Source organism: Esox lucius, chromosome 3, assembly GCF_011004845.1.
Source record: "Esox lucius isolate fEsoLuc1 chromosome 3, fEsoLuc1.pri, whole genome shotgun sequence".
Classification (NCBI taxonomy): Eukaryota; Metazoa; Chordata; class Actinopteri; order Esociformes; family Esocidae; genus Esox; species Esox lucius.
Window position 1 is genome coordinate 34,565,391 of NC_047571.1, and position 11,756 is coordinate 34,577,146.

At 43.1% G+C, this 11,756-nt stretch overlaps 1 protein-coding gene across 1 annotated transcript in view; it reads right to left on the reverse strand.

Moving 5' to 3' along the window:
• Positions 1-8,464, reverse strand: part of ak5 (adenylate kinase 5) — a 78,564-nt gene extending 70,100 nt beyond the window's left edge. Inside the window, exons 1-3 of the mRNA XM_034290812.1 lie at positions 8,070-8,464; positions 5,896-6,082; positions 1,003-1,170 (exon numbers count right to left, since the gene is read on the reverse strand). Of these exons, the coding sequence (XP_034146703.1) occupies positions 1,003-1,170; positions 5,896-6,082; positions 8,070-8,129 (415 nt within the window). The 5' untranslated portion in view covers positions 8,130-8,464. The remainder of the gene's footprint in view (positions 1-1,002; positions 1,171-5,895; positions 6,083-8,069) is intronic.
• Between the last annotated feature and the right edge of the window lie 3,292 nt (positions 8,465-11,756).

Genomic DNA, 11,756 nt, shown 5'->3' on the forward strand with positions numbered 1-11,756 from the left:
ATACAAAATGTAGACAGCTCTACATACATAATGTATTCAGCTCTACATACATAATGTAGACAGCTCTACATACATAATGTATTCAACTCTACATACAAAATGTGGACAGCTCTACATACATAATGTATTCAGCTCTACATACATAATGTATTCAGCTCTACATACATAATGTATTCAGCTCTACATACATAATGCAGACAGCTCTACATACATAATGTATTCAACTCTACATACAAAATGTGGACAGCTCTACATACATAATGTATTCAGCTCTACATACATAATGTATTCAGCTCTACATACATAATGTATTCAGCTCTACATACATAATGCAGACAGCTCTACATACATAATGTATTCAACTCTACATACAAAATGTGGACAGCTCTACATACATAATGTATTCAGCTCTACATACATAATGTAGACAGCTCTACATACATAATGTATTCAGCTCTACATACATAATGTAGACAGATCTACATACAAAATGTGGACAGCTCTACATACAATATGTATTCCGCTCTACATACATAATCTATTCAGCTATAAGTACATAATGTAGACAACTCAACATACATAATGTATTCCCCTCTACATACATAATGTATTCCCCTCTACATACATAATGTATTCCCCTCTACATACAGAATGTATTCCCCTCTACATACAGAATGTAGACAACTCTACATATAGAATGTAGACAGCTCTACATACATAATGAATTTAGCTCTACATACATCATGTATTTAGCTCTGCATACATCATGTATTCCCATCTACATACATAATGTATTCCCCTCTACATACAGAATTTCGACAGCTCTACATAAATAATGTATTCCCCTCTACATACATAATGTATTCAGCTCTACATACATGCAGCTGCTCCACATTAGAATGAGAGATCCTGATAGAGTTGGGGTTAGGATCAGAAGTTGTAGATGGTGATGAAGACTGTGACATGATCATGAGGGGTTAGAGTTACATTTAGGTGATTTACCAATGACAAGAATGATTTTGGGGCGTGGTCTAGAAGGGTCGAACACCTCATACTCCTCGATGAGTTCAGCGGTCTCTGACAGGTCCGAATCACTTTCGATGGAGAACTGGCTGATGGGAGGGAGGCGGTCGTAGTGTCTGTACGGGAAGTTGGGACTGTCTGGGAGCACTGAGGAGAGAGACCACACACACAGGTTAATACACACTACCACACACACACACACACACACACAGGTTAATACACACACACAGGTTAATACACACTAACACACACACACACAGGTTAATACACACTACCACACACACACACACAGGTTAATACACACTAACACACACACACACACACAGGTTAATACACACTACCACACACACACACACAGGTTAATACACACTACCACACACACACACACACACACACAGGTTAATACACACTACCACACACACACACACACAGTTTAATACACACTAACACACACACACACATACAGGTTAATACACAAGCCTGTCCTCACTGAAGCATTCACGTCTTAAACAAACCAGGTGTGTGCTAAATGAACCAGGTGAGTTGTGGTAAGACGGGGAGGCAGGGCATGAGATTCTGCTGCAGGACGATTTCGGTTGGACCAGGTGGCTGGTGGCCGTAACATAATTACAATAATTATACAAAATAATTTTTTGTCTGACAATGGACCACAACAAAGCCCAAAAACAAAATAACTATAATTAAATACCATGATGGCTTTGGAACAAATCACATTATGTCTCCTACTTTATTTGTGTGAATAATTAGCAACATGTTTTCTAAACTGAACAAACTGTTGGCTGAAAGTATATAGACAGATTTGTACACACTCGCAAAAACTTTTTTGGTAGGTTTTGGCTAGCTTAAACTTTTGTTCAACTAAATAACTTTTGAATACTGCTGTGGTGGACTGGAACAAGCTTCCAACTGATCTAAAAACAGTAAATGTCAATGAAAGGTTTAGACACTCCTGTAATGTGTGGTTAATGACCCTGCATTAAAGCAGCAATTTGCCAGATGTATTTTTATATACAGTACAGTATATGTATTATAGACTGTATAATTAATTAATTAATTGTACTTTTTGCTTTCTACCCCAAATACACCATGATGACAAAGCAAAAACATGCTTTCAGACATTTGTGCCATGCATCCTGTGTCCTTCGAACATCCTTGAAATTTCTCTAGAATTGTATTGGATTCCACCCGTGGTAAATTAAATTGGTTGGACATGATTCAGAAAGGCACACACTATTCCTATACAGGTTTGCACACTTCACAGTGCAGGTAAGATGAAGAACCAAGCCATGAAGTACAAGGAACACTCCGCGTATCTCAGAGACGGTATTGTGGGGTGACATAGATCTGGGGGTCTCTAACAGCATGAGGAAAAAGATTCTCCGGTCTGATGACACCAAAATTGAAATATTAGGTCTGAATGCCTGCTCTATAACTGAACAACTGGACCAGATCCATGCTCTATAACAGGACCAGATCCATGCTCTATAACTGGACATTATCCATGCTCTATAACTGGACCTGAGCCATACTCTATAACTGGACCAGAGCCATACTCGATAACTGGACATTATCCATGCTCTATAACAACCTGATCCATGCTCTATAACTGGACCTGATCCGTGCTCTATAACTGGACCTGATTCATGCTCTATAACTGGACCAGAGCCTACTCTATAACTGGACATTAGCCATGCTCTATAACGACCTGATCCATGCTCTATAACTGGCCCTGATCCATACTCTATAACTGGACCTGATCCATGCTCTATAACTGGACCTGATCCATGCTCTATAACTGGACCTGATCCATGCTCTATAACTGGACCAGAGCCATACTCGATAACTGGACATTATCCATGCTCTATAACAACCTGATCAATGCTCTATAACTAAACCTGATCCATGCTCTATAACTGGACCTGATTCATGCTCTATAACTGGACCAGAGCCTACTCTATAACTGGACATTAGCCATGCTCTATAACGACCTGATCCATACTCTATAACTGGCCCTGATCCATACTCTATAACTGGACCTGATCCATGCTCTATAACTGGCCCTGATCCATACTCTATAACTGGACCTGATCCATGCTCTATAACTGGACCTGATCCATGCTCTATAACTGGCCCTGATCCATACTCTATAACTGGACCTGATCCATGCTCTATAACTGGACCTGATCCATGCTCTATAACTGGACCTGATCCATACTCTATAACTGGACCTGATCCATGCTCTATAACTGGACCTGATCCATGCTCTATAACTGGCCCTGATCCATGCTCTATAACTGGCCCTGATCCATGCTCTATAACTGGACCTGATCCATGCTCTATAACTGGCCCTGATCCATGCTCTATAACTGGACATTGTCCATGCTCTATAACGACCTGATCCGTGCTCTATAACTGGACCAGAGCCATACTCTATAACTGGACATTGTCCATGCTCTATAACGACCTGATCCGTGCTCTATAACTGGACCTGATCCATGCTCTATAACTGGACCTGATCAATGCTCTATAACTGGACCTGATCCATGCTCTATAAATGGACCGGATCCATGCTCCATAACTGAATGAGAATGAAGCCTGTAGTTACACCCTCAAACTAAATATCCCATTATGGCACCACATGGTTTCTAAAGAGATAAGAAACCATTTGCAAATCAAATGGGATGTTTCTCTCTACAGACACTTTGCATCTGTTTCCCGATCTAACGATTTACATTTGAGTCATTTAGCAGACGCTCTTATCCAAAGCAACTTAAAGTAGTGCATATGTTTACTTGTGTTTTATCTACTGTTCCCCTGTGGGAATCAAACCTAGAACCATGGGATTGAAAGAACCATGTTTTTATCAAATGAGCTACACAGGGGACATATGACCTGTCTGTCAACACCTGGAGTGACCTGGGGACATATGAACTGTCTGTCAACACCTGGAGAGACCTGGGGACATGTGACCAGCCTGTCAACACCTGGAGAGATCTGGGGACATGTGACCTGTCTGTCAACACCTGGAGAGACATGGGGACATGAGACCTGTCAGTAAACACCTGGAGAGACCTGGGGACATGTGACCAGTATGCAAACACCTGGAGAGACCTGGGGACATGTGACCTGTCTGTCAACACCTGGAGAGACCTGGGGACATGAGACCTGTTTGTAAACACCTGGAGAGACCTAGGGACATGAGACCTGTCTGTCAACACCTGGAGAGACATGGGGACATGAGACCTGTCAGTAAACACCTGGAGAGACCTGGGGACATGTGACCAGTATGCAAACACCTGGAGAGACCTGGGGACATGTGACCTGTCTGTCAACACCTGGAGAGACCTGGGGACATGAGACCTGTCTGTCAACACCTGGAGAGACCTGGGGACATGAGACCTGTCTGTCAACAACTGGAGAGACCTGGGGACATGTGACCTGTCTGTCAACACCTGGAGAGACCTGGGGACATGAGACCTGTCTGTCAACACCTGGAGAGACCTGGGGACATGCAACCTGTTATTTTATTTGTTATCTGCTCTTTAGATTGGGAAGTCAAAAATATTATTAAATACAGAATTGTATTATGTTGCTGCCTGTTGCTAATAATGTAGACCCAGGCTTCCTTTAACAGTAATAGCCTGAGGAAGTCCATAGTACAGCAATTGCCAAATAGGGGTGGAAACCTGGTGTAAATGAATGACTTTAAACATGGTGGAAATCAGTGATGTCAAACCAATCAACTGCCTTGCTTGGGTGCAGCCCCAAATGTGCAACCAATCAACTGCCTTGCTTGGGCGCAGCTCCAAATGTGCAACCAATCAACTGCCTTGCTTGGACGCAGCTCCAAATGTCAAACCAATCAACTGTCTTACTTGGGCGCAGCTCCAAATGTCAAACCAATCAACTGTCTTTCTTGGGTGCAGTTCAAAATGTCAAACCAATTACTACCTTGCTTGGGCACAGCTCTGAATGTCAAACCAATCAACTGCCTTGCTTGTGCGCAGCTCCAAATGTGCAACCAGTCAACTGCTTTGCTTGGGTGCAGCTCCAAATGTGCAACCAATCAACTGCTTTGCTTGGGTGCAGCTCCAAATGTGCAACCAATCAACTGCCTTGCTTGGTTGCAGCTCCAAATGTGAAACCAATCAACTGCTTTGCTTGGGCACAGCTCCAAATGTGCAACCAATCAACTGCTTTGCTTGGGCACAGCCCCAAATGTGCAACCAATCAACTGCCGTGCTTGGGCGCAGGTCCAAATGTCAGACCAATCAACTGCCTTGCTTGGGCGAAGCTCCAAATGTCAAACCAATCAAATGTCTTGCTTGGGCGCAGTTCCAAATGTCAAACCAATCAACTGGCTTGCTTGGGCGCAGCTCCAAATGTGCAATCAATCAACTGCTTTGCTTGGGCACAGCTCCAAATGTGCAACCAATCAACTGTCTTGTTTAGGCACAGCTCCAAATTTCAAACCAATCAACTGCCTTGCAAGGACGCAGCTGCAAATGTCAAACCAATGAACTGCCTTGCTTAGGTGCAGCTCCAAATGTCAAACCAATAAACTGTCTTGCTTGGGCGCAGCTCCAAATGTCAAATTTGATGTGGATGCAAGAGTGGCCAGGATGAGAAATCACTGATTAAACCTTCATCGCAATGTGTGGATTTATGCCAGTTTGTTTTTCCTCAAGTTGAGAAGCTGAGATGTACTATCACCACATAATCGTAGTATGACAGAATACACCCACACCTCAGACACATCACACACACACACCTCAGACACACACACCTTAGACACACACATCAAACACACACACCACAGACACACAAACATCTCACAGACTCTGTAATCACCATTTCTGAAAAAGGACCTCCTGGACTGTCCTCCATTAAGGGGAGGAAGGGCCTTCTTCTCCTGGCTGATGAAGGTGTCCCACCGCACCTGGTCTGGTCCGCCCAGCTCCCGAACCCTTTTCAGACACACCTCCAGGTAGTCTATGGGGTCATCAGGTTTATAGTACATCAGCCCTGTCAATAGGCTCTGGAGAAGACAACAACAACATGAGAGAAACAGATCGGGATACTTCACTTTCCACAGAGTTCAGGCAACACTTTCCAATATTCTCAGGGGACACTTTCCGCTGTGCTCCGAGGGAAACTTTCAGTACTGAGTCTATAAAGACAGTTCCCACAGAGTTACATTTAAACTTTTCTAATAAGACAATTTCGTTATCACCTTGTTTAAAAAATACCTGTTAAACCTTTCCATTAATTGTCATCAAGCACAGTTGTTCACCATCCCACAAAGATGAATGTGTGAAAATGTTTTTACACAATTAAGGACAGTTTTCCAAAGAGAAATCTTTATGAAGACAGTGTTGAATGAGACATACTGATGAAGACAGCATTGAAAGAGACATACTGATGAAGACAGATTTAAAAGAAAACATACTGATGAAAACAGAGTTGAAAGAGACATACTGACGAGGACAGTGTTGAGACATACTGACGAAGACAGCCTTGAAAGAGACATACTAATGAAGACAGCGTATATATCATTCATATATATTTGTGTTTGTCCCTACAAGGATAGTAAAACCAGAAGCATGTGAAGTGGTGGGAACCATTAGCTGGTTCCCGCAATAAATAAATACTATTTTCGGCTCCGGGTTTAGGGTAAACATTACAACTGGTGTAAGGGATAGAAGCACCGGTTGAGTGTAGGGTTCGTTTTCAGGGCTCAATTCACAGGATAGAAAGAATGTACACACTGGCCATCGAGGACAGAACCCTGGCGATTCCCGACCGTGCACTTTGCCACTGGATGTGACTCAGACGGTACCAGCGTTGATTGATTTCCATGGAAGAATTACCCCAAATGCCTGAATGGCTGCACTGAAACAGAGCTGAAGTGGCCCTTGATAAGCGCGTCCACTGAGTGACTAAGATGTATAATGTCCCTCAACCCGTAGTATTGTCAAACAATACTCTCCCCGGAGACCTACAACTTCCTTCCTATCCGCGTACACCCACTCCGTCTGAAACCCAAACTGTTCTTTAATAGAGTACTTCTCTGGAACAGTGTCCCTAGTGCACTGAATGGGAATAGGGTGGCATTTAGGACGGAGGACACAGTGACCTCAGACTAACCACAGCTCTCGTCTACAGCCAGAGAGTGGAGATGTTTATTAACAAAACGGACAGGGTTTACGGACAGGGTTTGTGGACGTAGATGTGGATGATGGTTCATTAGTTTATAATCATGGTTTTCAAAGTTGGTTTGATAATAATGGGTTATTATTTATCTATAACAACTAATGAATCCAGTATAATTAACTAATTAGGCAAAAATCTAAATAAATCGCACATAGCTACTGTGTCTACTTAAATGTTTAATGATGAGCGTGGTTAGTGTTAGAATAATTTATTACTTAATAAAACACAAAGAAATAGACAAACTGTGAAGAATGTCTTGAGTATGTAAGGTTTTACCCAAAATACCTTTCCTGTCTTTCTCTGATCTCTTACTTTTTTCCCCCTTCTCACTCCGTTTCTATCTCTGCATCTCTTCCTATTCTCTGACAGTTCAATCTGAAAGGCAGTAGGCTTTTACACGATGGCTATGTGTATTAATGAATTAACAGCGTTAATCAGTTACCTTAACGAGTATATGACAAAAAGAACATGGGCTACAGCGACAACAAGGTTACAGTATGTTGGATTGTATTTATCCTAATAATACTTGCTATGAAACCTCTGAAATATTACATGTATATTCAATGTTTTCACTGATAGACGCTAAACTTAATTTTAAACGGCCATACCTGTATGAATTTTCTAAACTACAGGTTAGTAGGGTAGTTATTATTTAGACAGCTGAGCCAGTACTCACCACATAATGCTGACGGCTAAACCGACTCTTTTTCAAAACCCAGCAGACATTTGTCTGAAATGCAACGCCTGCTTGCCACGGATAAATATATTCTAACCAGAGCCCGCGAAGCCGGGGCTCATCCTATTGATCTCACCTCAAACAGTTGAGGTATCTCCCGCCGAGTGAGATACTCCTTTGCATCGTTCGTGTTCATCTCGACGCTCCGAGAAATTCTTGCCGTTGTCACTCGGTTCCAGAATCCTCCGACTTTGCGCTCAGTACAAAAATAAACGGCGGTTATGTGTCGCTTTGTTGACCCTAGACTGGGCTACTCTACCGCGAATAGACCGACGGAACTCCGAGAACAGAAGCTCAGCACATTTTAACCGTCACTTTATAACGGGATTCCAGGAGGAGGAGGTGGAGGAGGGCAATGTCACGGTGCCAGCCTCTCTTCAGAGTGGAACTGTGCTTCTCTGGTCTTTTTCCTTCCTTATAGCATGCTGCCTCCTCTGCCGCTGCTAACGGTACAGCTGCTCAATCTACTGTTCACAGAATGGGACTGACACAAATGGGTCTCTCAGTCTCTCTCTCTGCGCGTTCAGTGCGTTGGCATGGAGCGTCTGCACGCGTGTCAGTGCGCTGCCAAACTCATCAGAAAGGAGTCAGTGACATGTTATTTTCATAACTGAGGTTGCCTTTTTTTTGTTGCTTTTCCATCGGAAAACAATTGCAGTAACCCAAATAGGGTGGTCCTTGATAGAACGCTATTCTATACACAGTGAATTTATATTATACTCTATGTATGGTGTCATCTTGAATACAACAGGAATACCATCAGGAGCAGGCCTGCATGTCAGATGGGATGCTTCGTTGTTTGCTGGTTTGGCCTATCTGTCCATCTCCTCTATCCCTCCAAAGTATCAATATTTGGACAATAATGGGGCTTAGAGGAAAAACATTTGTCCTCGTGGGGAAAATGGCAGGTGTTTTAGAAATGCTTTTTGTCAGCACTCAGGTCAAGTGTTACCCATAGGGTGAAGGAAAGACTCATTGTTGATATGGAGGTATCCCATATTGGAGGCATAATTTCTGATCTGGTTCCTAACCAGATACCTGTCACCTTTTCAGAAGACTCTGGTCCTAAGTGACACATGGGAAGAGGCTGCCCATCAGAGACCCAGCACTAAACTCTCCGAATGCTAATCCACTTGTGCCACTTCCTCCATTTCCCCAGTGACTCTAAGTGATCACAGGATAACGCTAACAAGCTAACTGATTGGATAACAGGCTAAAGCTAACAAGCTAACTGATCGGATAACAGGCAAGAGAGATAACCATCCTTACTCTACTCACTAGTTGGTTAAATAACCTAAGATTGTTGGCTAGGGCCAAGGCAGGCCGGCAGTAGGATCAAGGATAAATAGACCTTGAAGGTTTTGGCCTCAAGGGTAGGCGGTTCAATATGTGGATATGAAGGAGTTTTACGGAGTGGTGGTTCCTGGTCCTAGTGAGTGCTACACACTGAGTGTGCTCTGTGAAGGTGTTTGTTGTAGCAGACTAATCATCACGTCTTTGATCAGATGCATCATGTGTGTTGCATGTAGAGTTAAAGAGGTTTTAAATTCACACACACAGACACTGTTAACAACACAATCATAATTGGTTCCAATCGTGGTGCCAACATCAGAACCATTGTCCCATCACAGCCAACTGGCTGGCTGACTCCTCAATGTGCTTACTGACAAACAGATGGGTTGAATGTTACCGAGTGACTGGCTGGCTGGCTGACTGACTAGCTAACACATTGACTGACTGAATGGCTGACTGAATGTTACCGAGTGACTGGCTGGCTGGTTAACTGACAAGCTGACTGACTAGCTAACACATTGACTGACTGAAGGGCTGACTGAATGTTACCGAGTGACTGGCTGGCTAACTGACTGACAATCTTATTCATTGGCTGACTGAATGTTACCGAGTGATTGGCTGGCTGACTGGCTGGCTGGCTAACTGACAAGCTGACTGACTAGCTAACACATTGACTGACTGAAGGGCTGACTGAATGTTAGTGAGTGACTGGCTGGCTAACTGACTGACTAGCTTATTCATTGGCTGACTGAATGTTACCAAGTGACTGGCTGGCTGACTGGCTGGCTGGCTGACTGGCTGGCTGGCTGACTGGCTGCTCACAGAGCTGTTCTGTGTTGAATCCTAATGGGTGAAAACTGATGGAATGAATGATTTTGTACCATGACATTTTAACGACAACAATATGTACATGACAGTGTTGAAGCAACATGGAAACTGATTGGATTTATGAAAAAGTCATCAAAACATTTTGTTTTATTACCTTTGCACTCAAATAGAATGGCACAGTGACATTTGTTAAATTTGTGTTATTTGACTACTCAACATAATGCAAATCAAAACTAGATGTTTAAACATGTTATGTGGCCATTTAGTGGGATGGCTGTTTTCTTCTGTAAGATGGCATCTGTGGTGTGACATTGTATCGTGCAGCTGCCTGGAAAATGAATCAGAGGGAGAAGAGAAGTGTGAATACCATTATAATTTAAAATGCCAGGAATATTTTAGAACATTACAGCTTACTGGAGAGAAAAAGAGAAAGAGAGAGATGCCTCAAGTGAACACAAGAAAGACACAAGGACGAGGAGGAAAGAGCTGGAGCAGAAAGGAGGTGAGGGGAGAAAAGAGACTGACAGAGAAATGCCTCAAGTTAAAGCACAAGAGGATGAGAGGAGAAAGGGAGGTGAGTGGAATAAAGATGAGGAGATGAAGAGATGAGGGGATGAGGAGATGATGAGATGAGGGGATGAGGAGATGAGGGGATGAGGAGATGAGGGGATGAGGAGTTGAGGGGATGAGGAGATGAGGAGATGAGGGGATGAGGAGATGAGGGGATGAGGAGATGAGGAGATGAGGGGATGAGGAGATGAGGAGATGAGGATAGGGTGTCTATTTTGATCCCCCACCGTGTGACAAAGTTGATTTGGAGGCCCGAGTTTTATATGACACACAGACCAGACTGCTGAAATATAGTTATTCTGTTAGATTGGAACTATAGTGAGAGAGAAAGACACAGAGATAGAGAGGAAGGGAGACCAACAGATGGGGAGACAGAGAGATGGAAAGAAAGGGGAGACAGAGAGACAGAGAATTTGGAAAAGATGACAACAGAGGATGACAATAGAGGATGACAACAGAGGATGACAACCAAGGATGAAAACGGGGTGACAGTGGTCTATGCCAAGCACGCTGAGTTACAGGGTTTGGTGGAACTAAAGGTCACATGTCATATTAGTCATCAAAACAAGCTGTATGTAGAGTGTGTCCAAAAAAGGCCATATTTTGCTTTCAGGATAATTCCAAATGAAACAACCTGTTTATAGGATAGGGCAAAGTCAATTATTACTGTACATCTCAAACTGAATTATTCTGCCTTTCTATTGTTTGATGCATACCTCAGTCTGAGACTGCTTCACTATTATTTTTGTAGAGACATCAAGACAATGGGAAATGATCAAACTTAATCATCTGTGATTGGTCGTCACTAACCAGTCAGAATGCCATTGGGGGACACTGATCCAACACGTCGGGGACCAATCAGTGGGTCTGGAAATCATTGGGAATGTACGCTCTGATCAGTTGCCTCAGTGAGAGAACTGAAGATCATTGGTGATGTGTAGCATTTGACCAGAGCCAGGAGTTTGGCTAGCCAGGGAAAGTCAACAAAGAACTCCACTGGTTACAAGTGGAAAAGCTCATAACAAGATCATTTAGCAGACACCTTTATCCAGAGGAACCTATATAGGAAGTG